The 27,844-nt window shown below is 43.3% G+C and overlaps 2 protein-coding genes across 4 annotated transcripts; one reads left to right on the top strand and one right to left on the bottom strand.

The window, feature by feature from the left end:
• Positions 1-936: 936 nt before the first annotated feature.
• On the top strand, positions 937-19,061 carry LOC102697095 (ribosome quality control complex subunit NEMF). Of its 2 annotated transcripts, none has more exons than XM_015350535.2 (32): positions 937-1,089; positions 1,440-1,508; positions 1,998-2,100; positions 2,793-2,918; positions 3,916-4,064; positions 4,458-4,525; positions 4,711-4,800; positions 5,387-5,460; positions 5,863-5,933; positions 6,176-6,251; positions 6,522-6,662; positions 7,180-7,388; positions 7,659-7,847; positions 8,837-8,900; positions 9,052-9,140; positions 9,314-9,417; positions 10,135-10,197; positions 10,775-10,887; positions 12,054-12,111; positions 12,938-12,996; positions 13,597-13,717; positions 14,168-14,486; positions 14,834-14,882; positions 15,218-15,267; positions 15,360-15,513; positions 16,097-16,174; positions 16,366-16,557; positions 16,868-16,906; positions 17,587-17,693; positions 18,017-18,060; positions 18,286-18,365; positions 18,467-19,061. In XM_015350535.2, exons 1-32 carry the CDS (start codon positions 1,031-1,033, stop codon positions 18,542-18,544), a joined length of 3,285 nt encoding a protein of 1,094 aa, XP_015206021.2. In that variant the 5' UTR covers positions 937-1,030; the 3' UTR covers positions 18,545-19,061. The 2 variants fall into 2 exon arrangements, with proteins under 2 accessions (XP_015206021.2, XP_015206020.2); XM_015350534.2 differs by having other exon boundaries at positions 16,366-16,566.
• Positions 18,429-26,387, bottom strand: klhdc2 (kelch domain containing 2). Of its 2 annotated transcripts, none has more exons than XM_015350537.2 (14): positions 26,272-26,387; positions 25,151-25,405; positions 24,472-24,551; positions 24,159-24,276; positions 23,805-23,917; positions 23,140-23,221; positions 22,561-22,644; positions 22,136-22,216; positions 21,986-22,044; positions 21,645-21,754; positions 21,126-21,198; positions 20,765-20,852; positions 20,192-20,244; positions 18,429-20,022 (listed from the first exon to the last, which is right to left on the bottom strand). In XM_015350537.2, exons 2-14 carry the CDS (start codon positions 25,397-25,399, stop codon positions 19,884-19,886), a joined length of 1,329 nt encoding a protein of 442 aa, XP_015206023.2. In that variant the 5' UTR covers positions 25,400-25,405; positions 26,272-26,387; the 3' UTR covers positions 18,429-19,883. The 2 variants fall into 2 exon arrangements, with proteins under 2 accessions (XP_015206023.2, XP_015206024.2); XM_015350538.2 differs by lacking the exon at positions 26,272-26,387 and adding an exon at positions 25,888-26,049.
• Between the last annotated feature and the right edge of the window lie 1,457 nt (positions 26,388-27,844).

Genomic DNA, 27,844 nt, shown 5'->3' with positions numbered 1-27,844 from the left:
TTTCCGACCTGGGCCGGTTCACCCCTCCTTAGGCGACCTGGTGGTCCCGGGCTCCCCCAGGAGCACCATATCGATACCGAGCTTAGTGTGGACACCCGATCGCCATAGCCCACCGCAGCTCAGAGCTCCTGAGCTCAAGCGATCCGCCAGCCTCAGCCTCCCCGTAGCTTGGATTACAGGCGCGCGCCACCGCACCCGGCTGCTGAGGGATGCGAATTTAGCTCTGATCAGGCTTGCGTAGGCTGCTGTTGCAATTTGACAGCCAAACGCGCCCCTAAGCGCTATTCCACGGAACTGGCGTTGTTCTGTCTGCAGCATCTTCCAAGCCTAAGAGACCGGGATGCTCAGCACGGGGATCAATTCATCTTCCGCGGCCGATCTGTTTTAGGTTTTCGATATTGCTCCTCTCGCCAAAAAGATGATATCATATGAATTTACGGCTGTTTCCTAGTACACAATAGCTCACAATTTCTGAAACATGCTGTCAAGATACATCTGAATTCAGTGTTGATCAATGTAGCATGGGACAGCTTGCACCCAATTTTACTAATTTGTACCAGTAAAATTATAATAATTTTATAGTACATAAGATTGTACTGAAAATAATTATAACCCGGTTTAATTGCAGGTACAGCACCTTTGAAAATGTCGAGCAACATCATATCAAAACTATTATTTTGTATACTAAAATGCATATTTTAACATATTTGCCCGTTTAAGTGTGGACATATATATATATATGTATGTGACATTTAAGTCACCTTTGCTGTAACGGAATGGCATATGTTAACGTTTTCGAGTAGTATATATCAATTACTAAAAAAAGGGTATTATATATTCCACTCCACCACAAAGTGGTACCCGAGACAGGCATATCAGATTTGAAAACGCGAAAACGGAACAGAGCAAACAGCCTTCCGTAGGAAGAGACGCCTGCGCTGTGAAAGGCAATGTGTATTACCTTTGGTTCGAGTACTGGTTAGCAATCCGTAAGAGAGGCATATTTATGCCTTAATTTGGTACAGTTACCATGAAGAACAGATTTAATACAGTGGATATTAGGGTTGTCATTGCGGAGCTCAATGACAGGTAATGATAAGCTTACAATATTTTGGGTAGAAGCTTTTGATAGCACTGAAGTTTTGCATACACATTCTTAAATTCAGTCCCTTGTCCAGAGGTCGTAATTGTACTACTGTACATATGGTGAACTAAACAATTCCGATATTGGTAAAATATGCACCTTGACATTTATGTAATAGCCTGAAAATTGTTCCTGTATAGGCTTTTAAGAAAAAATTAAAATCAATAACCTCCCTGTCTTGTACACTTGTCTAACATCTGTGTAAAGTCGATTGCGCACAGCATTGTCTTAACTAGCAGGAGTTTTTAAACTTTAAATCTTTAAAGTGTTGTTGTGGGTTATGATGTTGCTACAGGTTCCTTGGTATGAGAGTGAACAACGTTTACGACATCGACAATAAGACCTACCTCATCCGTCTGCAAAAGTAAGTGTTGTACAGTATCAATGTAAAACTGTTGAACAACGGTTGTCGCGTTAAAACATGTCAAGTTTTTTTGATCAAGCATTTCTGCATATTGGCTCTTTCAGCATCACACCCTGAAGTAAAAGAATCTGTTTCAGCTTTATTTCTTTATTTTTTATAATTGTAACTAATTCCCTTGGTTAAAAAACACGAAACATTCGGTATATAGATTTGGGAAATATGATGATGCAGACACCTACTGTACTGTAACACCTAACAAATTCAGTTTCTAACATAAACTGGTTAAAACTTTTTGTCGGGTTATAAAGGCATCATTCATTAAAAATAATTATTCGCATTTGTAAAGCATGAACCTTGAATTCAGGCATAAGTCATAGGATGTACTGTACATTCAAGCAGGCTCAGGTACGAGTCTTAACAGTGAACGGGTGAAGTTTACAGAAGTTGGGGGTCTCACGGCACTGATAACCAGAGGCTTGTCTCTTACAGACCTGACTCCAAAGCTGTTCTGCTGATTGAGTCTGGAATACGCATTCACTCCACTGAATTTGAGTGGCCCAAGAATGTCATGCCTTCTGGGTTTGCCATGAAAGTAATTATGCTTTTTATGTTTTCTTAACATTTTCTTTTTGCTGTGCTGTGGAAAAATAAACTTTGCATTTCCTGTTTCAGTCCGTCCGCCCATTTCGGCCACCCTCTTACCCTCTGAGGGTTACGATGGGCAGAGTGTTACCCAGCAGCTGCAGGGCACAGGGCAGGGCTGCACCATGTGTGGGACATCAGCACCTTGCTGGGAACACACACGCGCACACGGGGGGCAGAGATCCGCTAGCCGACCTGGACACCAAGCCTTTCGGCTGTGGAAAGAAACTCTTCCAGCCCTGGGGAGAACATGCAGACTCCACACTTAGATACTATAGGTTGGGTTAGAAGACAGGCACCCATGTGATATTTGTCTGTTTTCGCTTAGTAAATGTACTTTGAAAGCAGTCTGTGATGTATAAGCGTGTGAGCCAACTATCCAGGTTCATTTAAGAAATGAAACTCTTTATGAATCCCCCCAAGTTCCTACTTTCACAGTGATTTCATTTACATAAGACTACACTGGCAAGCAGCACAATATGAGTAAAGTACAAATCTGGAGATTTCCCATGGAAAATCACTTAACCGTTTATTTTGACGATTCAGGCATGTCCATTTGTTCTTTTGTCAAATGGAAATTTCTCTCATTCTTGGAAAACTTTTTTTATTGAAGTATATCATTGTTTTCTTTACTTTCTCAAGTGCCGCAAACACTTGAAGTCCCGTCGACTGGTGTCGGTGAAGCAGCTGGGAGTGGACAGGATCATTGATATTCAGTTCGGTTCAGATGAAGCTGCCTATCACCTGATAGTGGAGCTGTATGACAGGGTGAGATGATTGCGGTGAATTACCTTTCTTCTTTTTTAAAAAAAGGTATCTCGTTTGTGCTTTTGTTATTGTTAACATGGACAGAAGAAGAGACAGTGAGAATACTGCAAACATTATAAGCTCTGAGACTTCCTCTGAGTTTTCGTTCACATACCCACTGTCCTGATGCAGTTTGTAGTAGTTACTCGTGACATCCTCAGTTTAACTCCTTTGATGTAAGACGCACTGCTATGTGTGTGTTGTTTTTGTATAGTGTACCATTGATCTTAATTGCCCTACATTGCTTATACAAAAGCAACATATTAATAAAGACACTGTTAAATAGGGTTGTGCTGACAGCTCTGAGCTGAGGTTTATTTTCAGTGCATATCCACCTGGACTGACTGGTCCAGTAGTGTAGACGTGCCCCTTTAGCGTTAGTCCAGTATTGTAGACGCGCCCCTCGTGCGTTAGTCCAGTAGTGTAGACGTGCCCCTCGTGCCCCTTGTGCGTTAATCCAGTAGTGTAGACACGCCCCTTGTGCGTTAGTCCAGTAGTTTAGACGTGCCCCTGGTGCATTAGTCCAGTAGTGTAGGCGCGCTCCTCGTGCATTAGTCCAGTAGTTTAGAGGCGCCCCTCGTGCGTTAGTCCAGTAGTTTAGAGGCACCCCTCGTGCGTTAGTCCAGTAGTTTAGAGGTGCCCCTCGTGCATTAGTCCAGTGGTGTAGACGTGCCCCTCGTGCGTTAGTCCAGTGGTGTAGACGCACCCCTTGTGCGTTAGTCCAGTAATGTAGATGGTGTAAAGCAGTGTGGACTTGTGACCGAAAGGTTGTGGGGTCGAATCCCAAGTGCAACACTGCTGATGTACCCCCTTGAACAAGAAAATTCACCCAAATGACTCCAGTAATACACCCAGCCGTATATAGGGATAAAAATTTGAGTCATGTCACTCTGCCCTCTACGGGATGGCCGGACGGACAGGCAGGAGAGTGAGGGGCAGGTGTGTTGTGTCTCCTCAGGGGAACATAGTCCTGACCGATCACGAGTACACCATCCTGAACCTGCTGAGGTTTCGCACGGCCGAGGCGGAAGATGTGAAGATTGCAGTGAGGGAGAGGTACCCCGTGGAGAGCGCCAGGCCGCCGGAGCCCCTCATCAGCCTGGACAGGTGATGGCTTAGTCTGGGTGGTTTAGTGGAGCAAGGGAGGAGCTGGGTGGAGGGCGGCTCGTTTGTGAGCAGGGGTTGGCTGTGGGTGGTGGGGCTGATCAGTACCTCCAATCTCCATCTGCGCACAGTTGTTAAAGATTCAGCAGTTTCCCTCCATGGCGCACAGCCTTAATCATTCGCTCAACCCTGCAGGGGCATTTCTGAATAGACACCTGCGTTCTTCACCTGTGGGTGGTATGATATAGGGCACTGTGGCGCAAGGGCACCAACTGCATCATTCCACGAAAAATAATGCTTCAAAGTCAACTTAGATGAAATCAAGTATTTCCGGTGTTTTTTAATGTAAGTTTATATTGGTCGTCTAGAGCTGAGGTTTGTTCTTGTACTATACAGGCTCTCAGAAATCCTGTCCAGTGCCCCTAAAGGAGAGCAGGTGAAACGAATCCTAAACCCACATCTGCGTAAGTACTGTTACAGCTTACAGCTTTTCTTTTCAGCATTATTAACCTTCACTTGTTCCTTTGTAGCTTACGCATGCTGAGGCAGCTATCTACTTGAACTTCGTAAATGAATATTGTTCAATGAAAAGTATTCTTTCTTAAGTTTCCTGGAGGTTATTCTTTTTATTTCTCTTTTTTTTTTTCAGCCTACGGTGCAACTTTAATTGAGCACTGCCTGATGGAGGTCGGTTTCTCTGGCTTTGTGAAAGCAGATGCCCAGTTTGATGTCTCTCTAGGTACCATATAAGTGATCTGTTGTGACACGTCTCTTAGGCTTAGGAAAGAATTGGAGGGAAGGGGTTTACTGTCCTAGATGAGCACTGTCCCTGAAGCTTCACCTGCTCCATTGGTTCACAGAGATTCTACATATCCAACCTCACTTTCTTTCCTTTTTTAAAATGAATTTGAAGTCTTGAATATCAAGCATTTTTTTTATTAGAAGCTTCAGGAGTCCAGTGTTTTGGAATATACTGTATAATAATCGTGTGCAGTCCAGTTACTTAAAAAATGTAAAACAATGATTTAATTATTTCTTTATTTTCAAATCAAGTCTCTGATTTATCATTGGCAGCCCTGCTCTCTACTGCTGTGAAGTAATTGAGATTTTATTTTATTTCTGAATGTATTTGTGAATGAGGGAAGGGTGTTTTAATTCTTCACGGTCAGAGTTAATCCATAATGCATGTACTTGGGTTAAGGATTACTAATGGAAAGGTAAGAAAGGGTACATGTGAAAAATAAATTAAATTGACATAAGTAGTGGAGTACCTCAATGGTTTATGTTAGGGGCACTGCACTTATAAAATGTTTTTAATATTCCAGAGGCACCTAAAGTCTTAGCAGCTCTACAGAAGGCAGAAGAGTTTATGGAGAAATCTGCAAACTTCAGTGGAAAGGTATTTTTGATGTGTGTCATATAAGTGATTTGGGATTCTGGTCTGTTCGTTGCTAGGGATCTATAAGCTGGTGATTTATTACAATAAGATGATTTATTTTTTCAATTTTTAATATTTCTCTGCCTTTTTAGGCAATAGCCTACATGCTGGGATGTTTAAAATATCAGGATATGTGTATTTTCATATGAAAACCAGCATTAATAGTGGTTAATAATGACAAAATGGAAATGAGATTTTTTTAAACAAATCTGCTCTCTCTCAAATAGTCATAGGCACATTGTATTTAATATTTATTTGAGAATATGTTTGCATTGCATTGTGTTTGTAGTGTTTACATGTATTTATTTGCATATAATAATTTTCTTGGCTGTTAACTTTATTTTTGCTTGGCTTCATTTACAGGGGTACATAATACAGAAGTGTGAGAAGAAACCTAGTTTGGCTCCAGACAAGCCTCCTGAAGATTTACTCACGTAAGCATCTCTAAATATGCTCCATGTGATTTAACCTAATTTTACATTTCAAAGTCATGTAAAATGCGCAATGGCCACCTTAATATTGGGAGTGTTCTAACTAATGTTTTAACCCTTTCTGTGGGAAATGGAATTGAAAATGAATAAATACACAGAGGGATTAGGAAGTTGCTTTTGATGTGTTAGGTTACGTTCTGTCAGACACTGTAATTTGATTTTCGTTTACTTGCTGGTGTTTGCAGGTACGAGGAGTTTCATCCCTTCCTCTATGCTCAACATTCGAAGAGCCCCTATGTGGAGTTTGAATCCTTTGACAAGGTAAGAGATACCTGCTGCATTATCATTACCAGTGGCTAAGCAGGGACACTGCAATGCAGGCTTCATATCTTGATGTTAACATGAAGCAACCAATATTAAAATGCCTACCCTGTTGATTATTTTTTGTTTTAATTCTTTCATGTTTTAGTTCGTTATTGTCAGATAAGTAGGAAAAGATGAGTACAACTTAGTTTCTGTGATCCTGAAGTCTATGAAGAACATGTTTTCCCTTTCTGTGAACCGGATACTTGCATAATTTTTCTCTCCCAGGCAGTGGATGAGTTTTACTCAAAAATGGAGAGCCAGAAGATTGACGTGAAGGCGCTGCAGCAGGAGAAGCAGGCCTTGAAGAAGCTGGACAATGTGCGCAGAGATCACGAGCAACGTCTGGAAGCTCTGCACCAAGCTCAGGTAACACTGCACAGGGCACAGGGCCACCACACTGCAGAGGGCCACCAGACTGCACAGGGCACAGAGCCACAAGACTGCACAGGGCACAGAGCCACAAGACTGCACAGGGCACAGAGCCACAAGACTGCACAGGGCACAGAGCCACAAGACTGCACAGGGCCACCAGACTGCACAGGGCACAGGGCCTGAGGTCACAGTAAAGAGCTGCATGGGGAGTTGGGCTCGGTGTCCTGGAATAAGGAAAATACCTCACAAGGTTCCACCTGAAACTGCAGCACATGTTAAGTGTAATAATCATTCTTGACTCAAATCAGAAACAGCTTCATGAGTTAATCAGAAGTCTTGGGCATTGTTTTTAAGTTGAGAGAAGAGCATGCAGATGAACATAAATCAATCAATCACACCAAATAAGAGAGCACGCTGATGAGAATCCCCTAAGTTTTCATGTTTGAGTGACAGGGCTGTGCTGCGCGTGTCTGGCGCGGGGCGAGTGACAGGGCTGTGCTGCGGGTTGCAGGAGCTGGACCGGCTGAAGGGGGAACTGGTGGAGATGAACCTGCCGGTGGTGGAGCGGGCGCTGCAGGTGGTGCAGAGCGCCCTGGCCAACCAGGTGGACTGGACAGAGATCGGGCTGATTGTGAAGGAGGCCCAGGCGCAGGGCGACCCTGTGGCCGGTGCCATCAAGGAGCTCAAACTGCAGACCAACCACATCACCATGCTGCTCCGGTGAGTGTCTCTCACCAGTGGGCTTGTTCTCATTGCCTAGTTTTACCCAAGCAGATGTACTGTAAATAAGTATAAACGTATTGTAGCTGACTACCTGTGTATGGAAATTTGGGCTGCAATTTAGAGCTCAGTACAATACACCTCCTTTGCTAGCCAATCACCAGACTTACTGTGAGCATGTAACAATGGAAATCTATCCCCTACTTAAGATACAAGGAGTGGAATTGACACGTTTTGGATGGTTGAGCAGTGGCTTGCTTTGCATCTTAGGAACCCGTACACTAGGTCTGATGAGGAGGAAGAGGAGGAGGAAGAGGAGGAGGGAGGAGACAAAAGCCAAGCGCAGAAGGGGAAGAAGAACAAGGGCAAACACAAGGCACAGAAGAACAAGCTGCAGAAAAACAAGCCCCTGCTGGTGGATGTAGACCTGAGCCTGTCTGCGTATGCCAATGCAAAGAAGTGAGTTGGAGTGCTAGAAAAGGACACCCTAACTGGCATTTAAACACAGGCACATGCATGCCTCTTCCAACACTGGTGTTGTAAGTGCATTAGGAGAAGCACAGCACTTAAATATGAACATGATCCTAACAGGTATGTTCCTGATAGCAGACTTTTTACCTATAATGTATGAGGTCGTCATAGTGTTAACAGAGACAGCTACAGTAATACTCTACATACTGTATGATGTTTGTTTTAAAGCATTTTATGAAGATAACTTTTTGCCACATTTCCAGCTCTTTCAATTGCAGCTCTTTATAGGTAAAAGGAGCTAAAGAAAAGTGAAACTAGGGCAAAAACTAGGTGTTAAAGTAAACTGTTAGCTTAGCGTTCCCACACTTGGTCTCGTTAGCAGAATTAATTATAATTGTGATATGTTTTTTCTCCCAGACACTTCAAGCACCTTGTGGAGATTTTTTTATTTTATTATTAAAATTGTGTAGTATTTTCTATGGTTTCTAAGAGGAAATGATTTTTGGTCAGGCTCTGATGCTGGGATCTTTAAACTGATATCAAAAGCTGACACGTAACACTGGCTTCAGATGTGTCTTCTGGCTCAGATTTATCACTGAGCACTGTCAGAGTACATGCAGATCTCATTATCTTTTCACGTCTTCATTAACATTTCAAAGCGTTGACACAAAGCTAACTGAGCAGATTTCTTCAGAATGACCAGTTAAACACAAACCAGAGGGCACAAGTGGAAACTGTGTGTTAGTGCATTTAACAATGAGAACAGATAGCCCTTCTTTACCTGCAGGGTTGTGGGAGTAGGGAACAAGCTACCCAGCCATGTTGTTGAAGCTGACATCCTTGCTTATTTCAGGAAATGGCTATGAGATCCTTGGATTAAATAACTACTAACTACTCAGCAGACCAAATAGCCTCCTCTGGTTTTTAATCTTTCCATGTTCCAGTGCTCAGTCTTGTCAAACTTCTCTCTCTCTCAGGTACTACGATCACAAGCGGCATGCTGCAAAGAAAGAACAGAAAACTGTGGAGGCTGCAGAAAAGGTGATATGGTGTGGCATTGGAATGCTCTGCAGTGGTCAGTTACAGAGAAGACGTCGATCAAGAACTAAGTCTGTTTCAGAAAAGAACACCTCACTTTAAAAACTTGCACTGTGGTCATGGTGTTGCTTAGTCGTTTTTGTTGATTTTGCAGGCTTTCAAGTCTGCAGAGAAAAAAACAAAACAAACGCTTAAAGAGGTTCAGACGGTTACCACCATCCAGAAGGCCAGGAAAGTCTACTGGTAAGGAAGAGTGGCAGGTCTGGTTTTTAACCTGACAGATGTTTACTTGTTATTGTGTGGTATCTAAATAATCACATGTATTGTGGTTGTGCTTTGTTCAGAAACTTTACACAGTGCACACGCAAGGGCTCTGAGTGTTGAGATTTGCTGTTATTTCTATTTTCATGCTTCAGGTTTGAAAAGTTCCTGTGGTTCATCAGCTCTGAGAATTACCTCATCATTGCCGGGCGGGACCAACAGCAAAACGAAATGATTGTGAAGAGATATCTGAAGCCAGGTGGGGGCCTGTACAGCCAGCCAGTGCACGAAAGATAGAAAGTTGTGTCAAAGAGTTGCCTTTCTGAATATCCAGTGTGATTGTCAGGACAGAACATGCCAATAGTCACATTGAGTGCAGATCGCCTACAGTATAACTCATTTTGTAAGGAAACAGCAAGACCAGATAATACTAAAATAGGGTGTTGCGGTGGCTCTGTGGCTAAGGATCTGTGCCTGTGGCTGGAAGGTTGCCAGTTCGTATCCCGCAGCCGGCAGAGGAATCCTGCTCCATTGGGCCCCTGAGCAAGGCCCTTAACCCCAACTGCTCCAGGGGCGCCGTATAAATGGCTGACCCTGCACTCTGACCCCAAGTTTCTCTCCCTGTCTGTGTGTATCATGGAGAGCAAGTTGGGGTATGAGAAAAGACAAATTCCTAAAACAAGAAATTGTATATGGCCTATAAAGTGATCTGATCTTATCTTAAAATGTCTTAACTACAGTACTTTGTACTGAATAATTTTAAGATGGAACTAAATGACAACTAGCAGATACCTGCCAGATGTTAAGTGTGTCTGCTGCTATATGTAAAGCACCTTAGGTTCCTTTAAGATGAAAAGCACTATTTAAAAGTTAGGTGTTATTATTATTAGTCCTGCAGGGGTTATTGAACTTTCTTGTCCACTCCAGTTTGAGGGTGTTAAAAGGCAGTGTCTGCTTTTCCTGTGTTCATTCATAGGTGACATTTATGTGCATGCTGATCTCCATGGAGCCACAAGTTGTGTCATCAAAAACCCATCAGGTGAGCCTCTGAAGCAACTATTAGCATGTAACTCCTATCTGCTGCTACTGGTGCACAGCCTTCCTGACTCAGGGTTTAGTCCTCCGATACACTGCCTCCTGGAGTCAGGGATTCGTCCTCCGATACACTGCCTCCTGGAGTCAGGGATTCGTCCTCCGATACAATGCCTCCTGGATTCAGGGATTCGTCCTCCGATACACTGCCTCCTGGAGTCAGGGATTCGTCCTCCGATACACTGCCTCCTGGAGTCAGGGATTCCCTTTGGACTGTGTGTTGCTGGCCTTTCCATCCAAACCCATGCTTCTGTGGTCTTCAGTTATCAGATAATTGCAGTAAAAGTCACACAGGAACGCCATATAAAGCACCCACTGCAACATAAAAAGATAAAATGGGTTGTTTCTGCGGAATCAGTTTGCCATGTGTCATTTTTAAGCTTTTATTTTTTCTGCCATGACACTGTTTGCCTTGTTTAGTTCTGTCTGACTGAAGACTGCAGTCATGGTTCTCCTGGTGTCCCAGGTTAAGCCAGATTGTTACCGTGTGCCTGTCAGCTGTGTTGATTCGGTATGTGCTGCAGATGAGCCCATTCCTCCTCGCACCCTCACGGAGGCCGGGACCATGGCTGTGTGCTACAGTGCTGCCTGGGATGCCAAGGTGATCACCAGCGCCTGGTGGGTTCACCATCACCAGGTGAGTCTCGAACCGCAGAAGAGAAGAAAACCATGAGACAAGAGCAGGCTTTTCAGCCCACCTTAGTGTGCTGTTTCTCTCACAAAGCATGATTCATCAGGCTTCATGTCAAAAGGTGCCTCCATCTTCTCCTCCAATTTCTTGCTGAGTCATTTTTATATTGTTAGCTCATAATGTAAAGATTTTTTGGGGGTCAGTGCAGAATTCATGCATGCCAACGGGTATGTTCCCACTTTCAACTAGCAAATGTTTTTTTATAATTTAGTGTCAGCAATTATTTATTATATATACACCCAATTTTAAAGTAGTCAGTTTTGTCTCTACATTTCTGCACACAGTGGGAGAATGAGCAGGTAAAGACCAGCCCCTCTGACCCTTCATTGAGCTATTAATCTTTCATGTATTGCAAGCTCTGTGGCGATGTGCAGGAGCTTCACTGCCCACCCTGACATCACTGCAGGTGCCTGGGATGTCACAGGAGACAGCACTAACCCCATTGGTGCTGTGCCTCTTGGGCGCCTCCACTTGGTGAATTCTAGTTACAGACTCAAACATCCATCAAAAAGTTTAATTAAAGCTAAAAACAAACTTGGGATTACGTTATTATCCCTCATTTAATATCCCTTTAAACAATCTATTGGAATAATAGCAAAGCATTTCCTCTTTGAAGTGGTTTACTGAGACTGAAAAGATTTCTTTAACCTGATCTGTGCCCTTAAAGCATTGTTGCTCTTGTTTGGACATTTTTATTAAAGCATCTGTATGACACAAATTCTTTTGTAGTATTCCAGATGTCTAGCAGCAGATTGTTAAACCATATCAGCACCAACGCTTAACCCTGACACACTTTGTCCCTGCAGGTCTCCATACGCTGAATCACTAATCGGATTTTGCCCACTGACTAGTGGTTTGCCCCACCTTCAGTGCATTTCTGTGGCCTTGCCATGCCTCTCTCGCTTCTCACACTAGACAGCATATAACCCTTCACCTGCCTCTTGTCTCCTCCTCCTCACACCTACTCCAGACAGGCAGCTTGTATCTGCTGCATGTCAGTGGAGACTGCTGTGTGCAAAAGGACCCTTTATCCTAGTGGGGTGAGCAGAAGTAAAGATGAGACAATCCCAGATGCAGTGCTGATTGTAAGCCTGTCTGTATTTGTTTTCTAGGTGTCCAAGACAGCCCCCACAGGAGAGTACCTAACCACTGGGAGCTTCATGATCCGAGGTGCAGAACGTGTCCTGTGTCCACTGTCCTACTTGCAACAGCTGTCCACAGAGGCTGTGGATCTCCCTGTTCATTGATTGATTTGACTGTTTCTCTGACAGTGTCAGCAATGTAATGCTGGAATGTATTCACCTAGTTGAAAAAATCTCAGCCAGGGTGAATCGAAGTTGTTTCACTATATGAATTGCATGTTTGCACAAAAGAGAAGGAACAGGTACAACCCAGTTCACTAAAATAATGCCCCCACTAAAGATAGTGTCTCATGTGTTTGTGTAAGAATGTCCTACAGAGAGCACATGCCGAGATGGAGTCATGCCCCCCCCAATTTCGTAAAAGATGTTAATCAGCAAAGGAACTTAACAAAAGTTATACAGAGGCTCTAAGTGAATGCAGTGCAAAAGTACTTAGGGTATATATTGGGTATAGGGCATTGCCACCTCATAGCCTAACCTCAAACTAAAGCATCGGTGTAGAAATTCCTTTTATGAAATTCAGTAGGACAGAGTGCCACCTCCTGTTCCACCAACATCAGTGACAAGAGCAGTCTGGATTTGCTTGGGGGTCTGTCTTCTCTGTACTGACCAGCTCCCATCTTGCTTAGCTTCTGTGATTTGATTAGGTCAGGCTACAAGGTGGTACCACTTCTGCTGTTTCACCTCATGGAGAGTTGATGTGGCACAAAAGTCTATCCATGTCGGGTCGCACTTTTTGCTGCATTTCCATTAAAATGCATCGAATTTTGGATTTATTTGACATCTTTTCACTATAGGATGAAACTCAGTACGTTCAAAGACCAAGTAAGTGAGCGTTTTTTGTCTCTTTTCAGGGAAGAAGAATTTTCTCCCCCCTTCCTACCTCATGATGGGCTTTGGCTTCCTCTTCAAGGTAAGCGGTGAGGCTGTCCCAGCGGGAGGAATGCACTGACATTCCCACTGTAAAGCAAAACCCAGCAGCCTCCAGAGGGCAGCACTGGCTGCTCTATAATTGCTTACACTTATATAGCTCTTTTACTGGACACTCCACTCAAAGCGCTTTACAGATAGTGGGGACTCCCCTCCTTTACCACCAGTGTGCAGCCCCACCTGGATGATGAGACGGCTTTCAAAGTGTGCCAGTATACTCCCAACACACCAGCTCTCCATGGGGAGGAGAGCAGAGTGATGAAGCCAGTTCAGAGAGGGGGATTATAAGGAGGCCATGACTGGTAAAGGCCAGGAGAGAAATATGGCCAGGATAACGGGGTAACACCCCTACTCTTTTGGAGAAACACCCTGAGATTTTTAATGATCACGAAGAGTCAGGACCTGAAGGATGGTGCCTTTTGTACTGTACAGTGATCCCATCACTACACCGGGGCAGGTGCTAGATTTGCAAGGGTGGTGTTGGCGTACTGGGAATGTGTGTTTGGGGCAGGGGGAGCACTGGCACAGATTCGGACAGTGATGCGCACGGTGGCGTGACGGTAGCCTGTGTGCACTTGGGCAGGTAGACGAGACGTGTGTGTGGAGACACCGTGGAGAGAGGAAGGTGAAGACGGTGGAGGAAGACATGGACTCGGTGACGAGCAGTACAGCTGACCTCCTGATTGAGGGTCCAGAACTCACAGGTAAGCACTTCCTCTAAAGTAACCGTAGCTAATAGATGCACGCTCACACCTGTTGTCTTGTACATGTGCATTCAGAAGTGCATTTATTTGTACGCTGGCTCAAAATCGGGATCTCTGTGAATCTTAAGCCACTGCAGACACCTGCCTTGTAGTACACCGTATTCACCGAGGTAGTGCTACTGTCCTGCCTACTAACAAGACAAAACTGCAATATGGGGTTGTGACGTCTAAAAATGATAACTGGGGGCACTTTCCTACACAAAGCATAGTGGGAGACTGCAATAAGGCTACCCAGTGAAGTGGGAGTCAATAAACTAACCTGTCTGGAAGAGATTCTCAGGCCAACAAGCTTCTAGCAACCAAATAAGCTAAATGGCCTATTCTAATGTGAGACCATTTCTAATTATTTCTTGATCTTCCTGTCCGGTGTCCCCCCCGATCTGCACACAGGGGGAGAGAGCAGCAATGAGGGTGAGGGCGAAGGAGAGGAGAGGCCGGTGGAGACAGGGAGCCCAGGAAAGGAAGACGGCACTGGAGAGCAGAAGCAGCAGCAGGAGGGTGAAGATGGAGAACTGGACCAGAATTCATCCGAGGAGTCGGACCCCGAGGAGCCTGAGGAGCCCTCAGAGGGGGAGGGCCTGGGCCGGGGGGAGCCAGGTGACCCAGAGGGGAAAGAGAAGGGTGAGTCAGCTGTGAAGAGTGAAGACGACAGCCAGGAGATCAGCTACCCGGACACCACTATCCCACTCTCCCACCTCCAGCCTACCAGGTATTGGAATCAGGAACGCTGCTGACCTTATACAAAGCCCTTTCCTGTTTGTCAAGATCCCAGCTAAATTGCAAAGATTGAAATTGAAACTGAAAAATTGCCAGCTTTCTTCAATACCAAATACAATATTTACAAATTAGTAAAACAAAGTTCTGGTGTAATTAACCACTTGATGTAAATATTTCATATGATGTCAAAATGATCATCAAAAACTCAAGTGTCCTTTCCTGTTGGGCCATGTGCGCATATATAAGATGACTGCTAAATTGATATATGACACAATGTGATGTATGCCATTCGATAATTGTAACAGCTCCTGACTCCTGAATTTGTATTTCTCTATCCAGGAGCATGCAAAGCACATCTTTGGGGTTTAAAGATGAGCCATCCAGCCAGGTGAGCTCCAGCGTTGTGGTCCTGTGGTCCTCAAACAGGGAAGTGACCAGTGAGAGCTCCCCGAGGGGCTTGCTCGCCGTGAGGCCACTGAGGATCACCAGAACTCTGTGGATTTTACAGGAATCAGAATAAGCTTTTTATAGTTAATATGATCCCATTAGAGGGTCCATACATCCACTCTCAGACAGAAAGACAAATGGAAAATATTCAAAATATTCTTTATATGTCTGCAAGTTGAACGTTTTGGCTCCTTCCTTTAGACAGTTCTTGATAGTTCCCCAATGTGTTCACAGCTGATGAATCGTGTGTCTAATGAAGAATTGGCTTTTTTACAGGCTGATGGTGACGGGCAGGCAAAAAAATATCTCACAGCCAAACAAAGACGGTAAGGGCCCCTCCCCCACCTCTCTTCCTTTTTCGGCTTTTGTGGGTTTTGTAGTGTTAAGGAAATATGCCCTGATGGATTGTTCTGTCCAGGGACATGAAGAAGAAGAAGAAGCAGAACGGACCTGAGGACCTAGAGGAAGCGGAGACAAAGAAGGAGGACGCTGTGACCTCCTCTGGAGACAACCAGAGCAAGCAAAACCCACCTAAGACCGGTCCCACCCAGCACTTGAAGAGGGGCCAGAAGGTACACTACCCGGGCAGGCCTGCTGCAAATGGGGAATATCTGTCTGCACAGTGGGGGATAATACCATTCTAGGACTCAAGAGGACCTGTGCTGTGAAAAAATACTTTCCTTTAGAACTATAATAATAATAGTGACATTTTTATGTGGCACCTTTAAAAGTGGCTTCTCAAAGTCACTTTACAGCTTTACAGAACAACAACAAATAAAAGAGATGAACCCCTACTATCTTGAGGGAAGATAGTAGATGGGGGTGTAGGAAAACCAAGGGGCAACACAGAACAAGTTAAATAAAAGTCCTTCTGATGGAGAAGGGTTTTCAGTCTATTTTTGAAGGAGCTCAGGGAAGGACACTCTCTGATATCCATAGTAATAGAGCTCCAGAGCTTTGGGGCGCAGCAGGAGAAGGTCCTGTCACCCATAGATTGAAGACGGGCCTGGGGGACAGACAGAAGACCAGAATTAGACAAGAAAGGTTGCGAGGTGGGGAGTAGAACTATACTCACTCTGACAGGTACTGAGGTGCCAAACTGTGCAGAGACTTCAGGCTGCTAGTGATGGTCGTTGTCTTGATTTTATCACCCAGAACAAAATGAAGAAGATTAAGGACAAGTACAGGGACCAGGACGAGGAGGACCGGGAGCTACGGATGAAACTCTTGGGGGTGAGGCCTTGCCGTTGGGGAATGTCGCACGTGTGTTTGTCTAGGAGGATGTGTGTGTTTGCACAAACATTTATTTAAATCCGCCCTCATCTTACCTCTGTTTCCCTGAGATTTTCTGTTTTCCCCACGCCTGTGTCCATGTCCCTGGTTCACTCACCCTGGGCCTCTCTTGCTCGCTCTCGTCCCCACAGTCCTCTGGCTCCAGTAAGGAGGAGAAGGTGAAGAAAGGGAAGAAGGGAAAGGGGAAGGAAGAGCCGCTCCGAAAAGCCCCTCAGAAACCTCGTCCACAGGGCAGCTTGGCCAAGAGACCTGAGCCCCCTGTACAGATGGAGGAGGAGGAGGGAGCGGGGATAGAGAGGGCCGCCCCAGAGCAGGAGGACAAGGTAGAGCAGGTCCGGACCGCCTCCCACTGCTCACAGTGTGTTCCAGCAATATTACTCATTGATTCATTGTCTCTGTAGTGACCGGGTATTTTAGTAATGAATAAAATATTACTGTCTGAAATATTCCATCATTTTCTAATTGATTTACTTAATTTACAGTTATACAAGCTGGATAAAAAAGATTGTGCCGTCACCTGTCCACGCAAGTGCTTGGGGCACCGCGCCCGGTCCCTCGGTTAGAGCCGAGAGGAGTGCGGGTGTCCTTCGGTGCAGGAAGGTCCCGTTCTCACGGTGATGTTTGTGTTGACAGGAAGCAGACGATCAGGACCAGGAGGCCCCAGGAGCAGAGGTATGATCTCCCACAGGAGAACAGGATCTGTGCGTGTGACGTGGTCCCTATATGCACACTGCCTTACCACAATGAATAGCCAAGTGGTCCTCGAATATTTGAATTGTGTGGTTTGTAGCCTGATACCTGCGCAATGTAAAGCAGTGGAAGACCGGGCATCCTTACTGTACTAGTGGAAAGTGAGCTCAGCAGAGGTGTGGAAGTTGCAAAGTGCCTTCGGTTCATGGTGTGTTAATTAAGACTGCTTTGGAAGCTTGCAAAAAGTGATAGGCAGGTCAGGCCTGCTTTCAGGTATTCTGTACATTTTTGGTAGGGCAATATACATGTGTGCATGTACAGTATACATGCAGACTGTCCATTCACGATGTGTGAAAGGATCCCCGTCTTGAGTTTGAGTGTGTTGTCTGTTCCTTCTTGTGTGATGTTGAATTAACAAATTGTTTGGGGGTAGGGATTTTATTGTTATTGTTGATTTTAGACTCTTTACCAACTAATTTTCTGATTTTTAATCTTATGGGACTGGAAGGGATCCGACTGAGTGAGGTTGTTGGATGTTGTTTTGTATTAGGATATTGTACTGCTCTTATATGTATATGTTGTTCATGGGCTTTTAATGTGCAAGACAGATTCCTTTAGAGGCAAAAAAGGTTAATTCATTCATTTCATTATTGGTGTTGCAGGAAGGAGAGAACCCACTGGACTCTCTGACAGGTCAGCCCCACCCTGAGGACATGCTGATGTTTTCTGTTCCAGTGTGTGCACCCTACACTGCCCTCACCAGCTACAAGTAAGATCACCACCATGGGAATTGTGGGGCTGTAGTATCTTTCATCCAGATCTGTTAAATGATAGTGCAAGTTTATGTTGAAACATCACAACAATCTCGGCATCTTATTTAAATGTTTCCCTTCTGTATATAAGATAGTTATATTTGAAAGGTGTCAGGTTATGCCTGAAGGTGTCAAAAATAGAATTGTACGTTGCTGCCTTTTTGTTTAGCTTTCGTTGTTCCTGAATCCTATTTTCTGGTGCTTGAAAGCCCAATATGCACTAAGATTTTTTGTTTTACAATTGATTAGAAGTAACAAGTATCATATCGCTCTGTTATAGGTACAAGGTGAAGCTGACTCCTGGTACACAGAAGAAGGGAAAAGGTAGGAATTTAACTTCAGCTCTTACTGTGTTTGATTGGAAAGGAGTGGATTCTCCAAATGCTCTTTTGAAAGACACCGCGTATACCTCCCTTTGCTCTGAGAAGCTGTTCTCAGAAGGTTTTCTCTACATCTGCTCCAAAGTAACTTACAGGCTGTGTGCCTGTCGTCATGTCTGTTTCGTGGCGACCCTTGAAATGAGCCTGGTTTGTTTTCATGTTCACTCAGCGGCCAGAACTGCCGTGCAGAGCTTCATGCGTGCCAAAGAGTCGACAGCAAGAGAGAAAGACCTCTTCCGCAGTGTGAAGGTAATGATGTGAAGTGCAGAATAGCTCCTGCCTAAATATGAATAACTTCACACAAAGGCCATCCGTTGTTTACGTATTTTTAATGCCTTTTTATATTTCAGGACACAGATTTATCCAGGAATATACCAGGAAAAGTTAAAGTATCAGCACCCAACTTGTTGGCGGCAAAGAAAAGATAAACCAGCACGGTGGTCATAGAAAAGATGCTAGGATAAATCTGGTGTAAAAATGTAATTTAGCAACTTTGGAAAGTACTGGAGTTTTGGATTTTTTTAATGGGACAGTATAAACAGCCACATTTCAAGAATGTACAGAGAACACTGTGAACAATAAAAAAGAACAGCTGGAACACTTTGAACGTGCATTGAATGTTACCATTAACAAGAATTTTACATGCATTTCTTCATTTCTGTATGAACAATTAAAGCATTTCAAAACAGTAACACCAGAGTACACTTTAACCCAAAACAAAATGAATATAATCAGATCTTCTGAAAGGCACTTTTGCAGGTGATAAAAGGGCAGTTCCAATTTACGGTGTTGTTCTGCTGATTGGACTGACAAGAAAGGACCAGTTGACAAAATCCAGAATGGTGTTAGTTGTTTTTTGCTCCCTCCTCAAGACAAAGGCTGCCTTTTAATGTTTTGTAACTTAAGATTTCCAACTTTGAGCAGAATAAATGACACTTGAAAACATCTAGTTTTTTCTTGTTAGTGTTATCGATGATCTGATGAAGAGAGGGCTGGATCAAAAACCAGCCTGAGTGTGGAAACCTCTGCCCTCAATCACTAACATTCAAAATAGTCTGGCAGAGGTGACCAACCCTGGTTCTGGACAGCCACCATCCAACAGGACTCCCTTCAGTCATCCTTGAAACAGATGAGCTTGCATCGTTTTCCTAAGTCAGGCAGGAAAGTCCAGCCGTTATCTTTAAGAGTTGAAGTTATCACCAAGCCGATTTGTGTACCAGCTTCAGTGGTCAAAACAAGTCTCAGGTTTTTAGAAATTAATTTAAAGTTGACTCCAAGCATCTGATGGATTGTGGCACTCCAGGGCTGGCAGCCTAAAAACCTCTCCAGAATAAACAATAGTTGCAGATAAGACCTAGGGGGCTTCCAGCCTGGTCCTAGAACACAATAAGCTCTTTTGGGTTTAATTCTACCTGAGCAAACCTGAATAACTGAACTGAGTCTGAATCACAAGTGTTTCCAGACCTTTAGCTACCAAGGTGCATTACATTCCCTATAAAACCTGCACAGTGGTAGCTCCACATTAAGTGAGGATCAATGACTGAAAGACGTCTTAGATTTAACCAAACAATATCTCCCCTGAAACTTTATTTTAAACAATTTACATACTATACAAGCAACAAATGTTTGCACAAAAATATGCTCTGTATGTGCAGCTCAAAAACTAGACAAATGTACAGTACTTTCTCCTAGCAAGAGAACACGATCCCGTGGCTCATAAATAAACATATAAAAGAATATAAACACCCAGAGCGTATCCCCTGTCTCTCACGGCCCAGTGTTGCCACCCGAGGAGCCCACTGTGCTGTCTAGTCTCTGGGAAAGGAGGCGTAGCAGATGGGGGGGGAGACACTGCCAGGCTCCAGCCAGGATATCTTTGTACCACAGCACAGCCTCCATGCAAGACCTGAGCAAAGAAACAGGCCCCGGGTTAGGAAGATCATTATTTGTGTTTCAGCTGACAACAGTCTATTGCCTGATTTACATAGAGAGTTATCAGAACAGTCTCTTGATTGTGTTGCAGTAGATCAGCTGCAAATGACTGGAACACAAACCCAACAAGAAATCGTACTCACCTTACAAGAGACTTGGGCTGAACACTAAAGATAAGGATTCTGTTACTGTGGGCCTGTTGAATGGGAAAAAGAAATCACACCACCCATTTTAGACACTGTGCATTTCCACTTGGCTATTGAAAGACAAAGATGACAACATGAATTACCCCAATTTCAATATCCTTTAAATTGTAAAAATGCACTAACATAAAAAAGTATTAATGGTTTTACAAAAGAAGTTTACTTGTGGCATGCAGAACACTGTACACAGTTATACACTGTATGTAGCAGAGACTAAAGGACCATTTTTAGAATCCATCATTAGACAGAAAAATGCAGTGCTAATTATCTTGTTGCTTTTGACACGTCACTTGAAGAAAAGCTTCATGCACTATCATTATCTTAGGTCTGACAAAGTATAATTGGCCTCTAACAGAAAAATACTGAATCTCTTCTTATCCCTGCTTTTCTAAAAATAACACGCCAGTCTAAATGATGGGATTAACGTGACTTTATCTTTCATTAGAAGCTTCCTGGTGTCAAGGGAACTTAGTTTAATTGAATGTAAATTTATCCCAAAAGGTAAGTACTTACAGCAAACTGTTGTGAAAGCAGGTTGTTCGCACAGCCACCAAATACGATCACCTCTCCTTCCTCACTGGTGCAGGCTGTGTGCCACAGCCTATAAAAACAGGTTGGGCAACGTCAGGTGAGCTTAACAGTACAGGAGTAAAAACCTGCTCTCCCCAAAACAGGCTCTTAAGTTAGTTCTGAGGTTAGATCTTTCTAATTCCAACAAATCTAAACAAAAGCATAAATATGTTTACATTTTTGCACAGTATGGTTATATTGATTATACTTGTATGAACTCAAATGGCCTTAAATCATGATTATTTGAAATAAACCCATGTTCTATACACCTTACCGTAGTACCATTGTTCCGATTAGCGTTTACCTGGGGCTCTTTGTGTGGTTGTGCTTGAAAGGTTTCCATTCATTCTTGCTTGCACAGTACAACCAAGCATCACCTGAACAAAAGAAAGGCAAAAATAAGTCATTGTGGCATAAAGGAAGAATGTTTACTTGCACATTGAGCAATTATAAAACACTGTACTCTCAGGCAGCCTTCATGTATACACAATACCCACTACAATCTATTTCGACCAGGACTGTACACTTTTCCAGGCTACACAAATTAAATTAACTTTGTGTTTATTAAAATTAATTAGATATTTTATTTGATACTATAAAGAAGGTTTGTCATTATCGTGTTTTCTGTTGTTCTTATCTAACCTGGATAAGCCGCAAATAAAAAACAGAACTAAAACTTCTACTGAATAAACTGCATTTGAGATGGGGACAATTTCCCCACCCACACTCCCCCGATGTCCTGATTTAGAGAAGAGTTCTCTGCACCCGAGGCCTCAATGAAGATTTAGAGAGCTGACAGCAGGGAGACAGCTCTGCCACTCACTGAGTGTCCGCTTATCTGTGGTGAACCCCCCGAACAAGAAGAGGTGATCAGGAGACACAGGGGTGAAGGAGTGCCAGGAGCGACCCACTGGACCGTGCTGTGGCACGCACCTGAGGGAGAGGGTAGCAGTGCTATCAGGGTCTTCACAGGGCAGCGCACCACGACTTCACCGCACAACAGCAGTGCTCACGCGTACACAGAAACACTGTTCAGGCATTAATATGGAGTGCTGTCTGCAGCGCCTCCTCCTAACCTCTTCTAAGCAGTACATACATTTTGGTATGACCAGCGAGATTTATACAGAAGATTAAAACACAGAACAACAGACACATAATACATACACTTCTGTCCACTCCCAGGTGTCCAGGTTAATGAAGAACAGGTCGTTAAGACGGTACTCCTATGTGTGGGGAGGAGAAACGATGCCAAGTTACTTACACGCGCAACCTTGAGAATCGTGAGTGAGCCACACGGCACATGGCAGCTCTTACCCTGTATCTGCCTCCGAACACGTAGCCCCGGTTTTCCAGAGTGGCGCAGGCGTGGGCAGCTCTTGGGGAGGGGGGGTAACCCTGGAGGGGAGTAAGAGGCGATAAACAGTCTGGGACACTGCAGCGCTCCACACACGAGAAATGATCTGTACCTGCTGCACGGCCAGTACAAGCCATCCTTGGGCAAACTAAACCCCAGCATGTGGACAGGCCAGAGCTCCACACGCCTCAGCCGGCCACAAACGCCAACAATTCCCCCTGATGGGACCGTCAAAATGAATCTCGTCTGATCTGATCACAGGACCAATCTATAGCCTCCACCGGGAAGCGATGCCAAAAAAATGGATTCATTGCCGATCGTTGCCAGCCTTAGGTCAGTTTAAAGAAACGTCCCCACCAGGGCAAATCGGAACAGCTCTGCGTACCTTTGTGATGGGCTGGCTCCACGTCAGAGTCCCAAGATCCAGCATGTGAACGTGATTGTTCCAGCCGCGGGTACTGCCATTGGCCTGCAATGCAACACAGTGCGTACAGCAATCTCTCTCGTAATACTGCCAGTTATTGATTATCAATTAATTGAGCAAGTATGTTTACTAGGGGAAATAAGAACAACAGCTCAATTATACTGAAAGACATTTCAGTTCACACAAAATGTGATTCACACATAATATTATTACCAAAACTACTTTTCAAACATCAGACAATTTTGACAAGACCTACATATAATTATGAAACAGACCAATGTTTACTTTGCCTGTAAAGGTTTCGTTCCACAGTAAATCGGATAGAAGAATATTTCATGTTCTAAGTCTTAATCAAATCTGTTAATTTAATTAATGGGCTGCATCCAATCTAGACACATTCCTGTTGTAAGAAAAAGTATTCTAACCATTATTTTACATTTCCAAAATCAAATTAATTGCATGGAAGAGAGCTTCTCACAATCTCTTCCATGGGTTTAATAAGAGAAACCTACAAAGAAGACACATTGCATACTGCCTTACAAAAAATGATGTCTCGTCATATTCGAAGGTTCCAGTATGTTCTCTGCTGGCTGCATAGCCATACCCTCCGAAGTACACCAATCTGTTGGAACAAGATATTTCTGCAGTAAGAAATAGCTTTCCAGAAAAGTATATGAATGGTGTCAGAAACTAAATCACTACCACTAAATCACTATAATCACTAAAACTACTACCAAGGCTATGAATGCTTCACACATCACAAACAACTGACAGCTTAAAAGAAACATGAAGAGTTGATATCTACTGCTACATTCTAGGAGAGAGGGAACGATAATACACATGGAAACATTAAAATGATGCACGTAAATGCAAAACAGTTCTCCACTCCAAAACTGGAAAATAAGAGCTGTCTCTCACAGATAAATTTTAAAAAATGTTACACTCAACCCTTTGAAGTTCTACCAGTATACAACTTCTTAGTGGCAAACACAAGCACAACAACTGTGAAACAATCTTCTCAACTGCGCCTGCCCCTCTTATATACCGATTCTCGCACTATCGTATTAACAGATGCATTACCAATACTCATTCGGACATGGTAGTCTGTAAAATTATTTATATGATTCTAGTGGGTGGAAGTGTGCTTCTTGCTAGTCTTGACTCACAGAGAGAACGCATGAAAATGCTCAAGGGGTAACTCTCACCTGTTGTTGTAAACCCAGCAGCCCAGCTTGTCCTTGCAGGTAGGGGGCAGTCCTTTCAGATCCTTCATCTTCTCCCAGGTAAGAGTCGAACACCTCAAAGGCAGTCTGTAGCACTGCACATCCCAAATATGCACAGGTATGAGCAATCCGAAACAAGGCAATGCCTGTTAATCCAGTCTTTTTACCCACCAACAGATACAAATAGCAAATTTTCCAAACCTACTGTTTGCTCACATCAGTAGTAGTTACAATGAATGTGAACCATACATTTTGAAAGCTTTCAAGGAATTTGTTTTGTAAGAGGGCCTGCAATGCGATCTGAACTTGTGTCGTTGTATCGCATGATGAGCTCACCCTGTTGGTATTTCCTCGGTTGTGATGTCCCCCAAAAAGATAAAGAACTCCATCCATACACACGGCACAGCTGCCCGACATTGATGGGGGGACATCGCCCTCCGCCTGCCTCTTCTGCCTGCAGAGAAACGCCTCCTGTGAGAGAACTGCCTGGACCCACAATCTCAATACTGAGCCACAGGATTTCCAGGAGAAATTTAAGTGCTATACTGGAAACAAATGTGTCTATTCACACAATTCCAGATTGCTTTTCTTAAAAATGCCACAGTCTCACACGACACGCAGACTTTCTTAGAATTTGAAATCACATTACCATCCTTCTGTCTCCATGTTATAAATCCAGAGTTCACCTCTCGGCAAATAGAAATCAAAATGCCCAGTTCCTCGGGAATTCTGGAAGAAAGAGTAAAACACTGATTCAGGGGCTGCAAAACCATAAAAAAATCATTCATTCATTCAGGACCATTACTTTGTGTAATACAAACATTACCTTCTCTGAATTTATAAAACTTGTTAGTACACTTATCTTTTTGTCTAGTTCCACATTTTAGGAACTAAAGATCACAAGAAGCTTTAAAAGACAGTTTCTCTCGTTTGAAATAATCTCTCTTATAGCGCAGTGAGTATTTCTGCGTACTTTTAATACCACTCGCTTAAAAACAGGATTTAGAACAGAGCTGTCAATCTTTTCCAGCTGAGGTGTCCTTTTCAAGACATTGTTCAACATGAAACCAAACTGCTGTTTGCGGTAAGAGAAGACCCACATGTAAGAGCATAGATTTTGCACACCATTAGACTTTAGAATGTTTGAAAACTTGTAACGTTTCTCTTTACTGTGCTCCTCTAGGACAGTGTCGGAGGACCTTGAAGTGGCTAATGACCCTTGAGTTAGCATATTTGGAAGATCCTAAATGGAACCACAAGCAGGACAGACACTGACATGAGTCAGAAGCGCATGAAAGAGTTACTTAAAAGTGACAAATTCAACACACCTTGTATCCGCCCCACACATACATATAACTCCCATCAGCCACTGCGATGTGGCCGCTGCGCTCGGCAGGCCTGTCGGTCTCCCCCTCGTACAACGTGATCTCGGAATTCAGCGGGTCGTCGTCATCGTCGTCTGCGGTGTCAGAGTCCTCCTCTTCATCTGCTGAATTCAAGTCAAAGTCCTCCTCATCCTCCTCTTCCTCGTCGGCCAGCATCTCGGGATCATACTCATCCTCATTTGCTTCCGCCATGCTGTCCTAAAAAAACACAGCCATCACCTTGCTCATCAGGGAACACACACCCTGCACTCACTACAGCCTCTGACTCCAGCCTGTTCCGGATACAGTGGTAACTGCTGCAACGTGTCAATCAACTGTAATTTAGTTGGCATTTGTTGTCAAGGGCCTGTAAAAGCACTGCATTCACCACTTAAAAGGTTGAACTTAAAATGCGTACTACATAGATAACGCTTTAACTTGCAACGACAGCTGAACGTCTTCACAAAGGCCAGTGAACAATTTACCTATTATATGCAACTTCTATGCAACACGTAAAATAAATACTGAACGTCTCAAAAGTTCAATCCCTACGTTTTATGCGAAACGCAGTAATCCCCCATAGCAGTGTTTAAGAGACCTACTGTTATTACGCCCTCGAAAGCGAAGCTGACGACGTCTGTATACGTACAGTAAAACATCAGGTTACGAATCGCGTCTAACTCAGAACTGGTTCACTCTACCTTAGTAATCACACGGAAACATTTCAAAATACATCGTTGACAGAGTTGCGGTCTGGTGGGGTTTTAACCTTTTGCCTGTGATGCAACTGAAGCAGCAAGTATATGCGAGAGCTGGTGTTTCCACCGGAGCAAAAGGTTCTCGAGGGACAACACGCAACGCAGCAAGTTGTTTTGTTTCCGTTGTTCAGATGTGCGAGGAAGACCCGCATGTAAAATGGCATTTTTTAATGCGAAAGTGGAAAGCGTGTCCTTAGAAAACATAAACGCACACTGCAAATACTTCGGATTGTTTTCTCTTTTATACTAGTTAATGGAATTTCCTTTCAGGGGGCTATATGTTAGAATGAGAAGGCGAAACCTATGATGCAACATTAGATTACTTACAGTTGTTGTTACAAGAAAATAAAATTTCTTTTTTCAATTGCTTTCGCAGCTGCTGCTGCTGCTCGCTTGCTGTCTGTCTGAAAGCGACGATCCTCGCGCCAGGCCTGGCAGGAAGTGATGTACCTGCAGTAGCAGGTCACAGTCGCCATCTTTTTAAGGTCACAAGAGTCCTGCTGGTGCTGTAGTAGTCTGTGTTATTTCAATGTCATCGTGATAAAACTGTTTTTTCTTTCAAACCCGATATTGATTTACAGGAGCTTCAAGAAAATTCCAGATAAGTGTCACATCTGCATATTTTTACTTCCTTTACCTAGTTTTTTTTACTATTTACAAGTTTTCTAGGGGCTTATATTTAGTATGTTACAGGTGACAAGATATGTACTATATGTTACACAGGTGTACAAGGTACTATTGTTCAAAGAAATAAGTAATTATTGCACAATACATATGAATTATCTATTTTTGATGTATGGTGCTTCCATTTAATATACCTCTAAGTTGCAAAGTGTAACAGATTTTGGAAAAATTGAGTATTTTGTAACCTGATTGCATCTTGTTTTCTTCAGAAAAAAAAAGTCATAAAAAATATTTTTTCCACAAATTCCAGGACCATTAACATCACACATTTTGGAAATTAATTATAACATATTTTCACAATCTAATAGAGAAATGTGATGTCCACGACTAGTGTTTTTCCCCAATACGTATTAGTTAAGGAAAGTTCATACTACATAATGCCCTCTCCTCTTTTGGAAACTGGAAAATCAAGAAATAATTTCAAACAGAAAATGTTTTTTCTAAGGGTTATAGTCTAGTATCCCAGTATAAAACAATTGCATCCGTCATAAGTTAACAGAGAATAAGATCTTAATACCAGTACATGTACATTTTCTGGAAAACGATGTAATGCAGTGTATAACCTTACTGGACACAAACTGCATGAAGTGAATCTCACATCACACAAGCGCACATTGGACAGGCTAACCCATTCCAAATGGTTAGATCCAGGATCTCTGGCACTGTCGTCCAGTATACCAGTTTGGAAAAATGATCATGGGGAAATTAAACTCTCATTTCAGGCTTCTCTACCTCACCGACTTTTCGTACTATTTCAGACACATATATTAGGGATTCCAGAATCGTATGCATCATATTTGCGATGGTTGGGAATATATTATTGTTGAACTGGAAATAAACTATTACTATTACTATTACAGCTTAAAGACAGAATTGCTACCTTAAAATAATTTACTGGGTGTCTTCAAACCCATGCTGAAATATTTACTTCAGCCCTAAGCCCTTTAAATAAGCTTTCCTGAAGTGTTAGGGAGAGAATAGTTGCCACTACAGCCTAATAGGTATTATTGACTAAAAAAATTAAGCTTCATTAACCAGATCATTTTATACGTATGAAAGTGAGACGTTTGCCTCCTTAAATTATAACAGTACAACACAGGTGATGCTATGCTTTCACAAGGAATATAAAAATGTGCACTTTGCTCTTGACTGTCCAACTCTCACAACGATTAACCTGGTGTATCTGCAAGGGAACAGGTGGACACTGCTTTTACCT

This window comes from Lepisosteus oculatus, chromosome 8 (assembly GCF_040954835.1).
Source record: "Lepisosteus oculatus isolate fLepOcu1 chromosome 8, fLepOcu1.hap2, whole genome shotgun sequence".
Lineage (NCBI taxonomy): Eukaryota > Metazoa > Chordata > Actinopteri > Semionotiformes > Lepisosteidae > Lepisosteus > Lepisosteus oculatus.
The sequence above is the reverse complement of the archived record's forward strand: the minus strand, read 5'-3'. Positions and strand labels throughout refer to the sequence as shown.

Excerpts from the sequence above, each read along its gene's own strand:
- LOC102697095 (XM_015350534.2), top strand. The coding sequence starts at position 1,031 with ATGAAGAACAGATTTAATACAGTGGATATTAGGGTTGTCATTGCGGAG. Across the intron at positions 4,065-4,457 it reads CCCCTCATCAGCCTGGACAG|GCTCTCAGAAATCCTGTCCA; the intron begins GTGATGGCTTAG and ends TGTACTATACAG. Across the intron at positions 18,061-18,285 it reads TACACAGAAGAAGGGAAAAG|CGGCCAGAACTGCCGTGCAG; the intron begins GTAGGAATTTAA and ends ATGTTCACTCAG.
- klhdc2 (XM_015350537.2), bottom strand. The coding sequence starts at position 25,399 with ATGGCGGAAGCAAATGAGGATGAGTATGATCCCGAGATGCTGGCCGAC. Across the intron at positions 24,552-25,150 it reads ATGTGTGGGGCGGATACAAG|AATTCCCGAGGAACTGGGCA; the intron begins GTGTGTTGAATT and ends TCTTTCTTCCAG. Across the intron at positions 20,023-20,191 it reads CAGCCCAAGTCTCTTGTAAG|GTCTTGCATGGAGGCTGTGC; the intron begins GTGAGTACGATT and ends TTCTTTGCTCAG.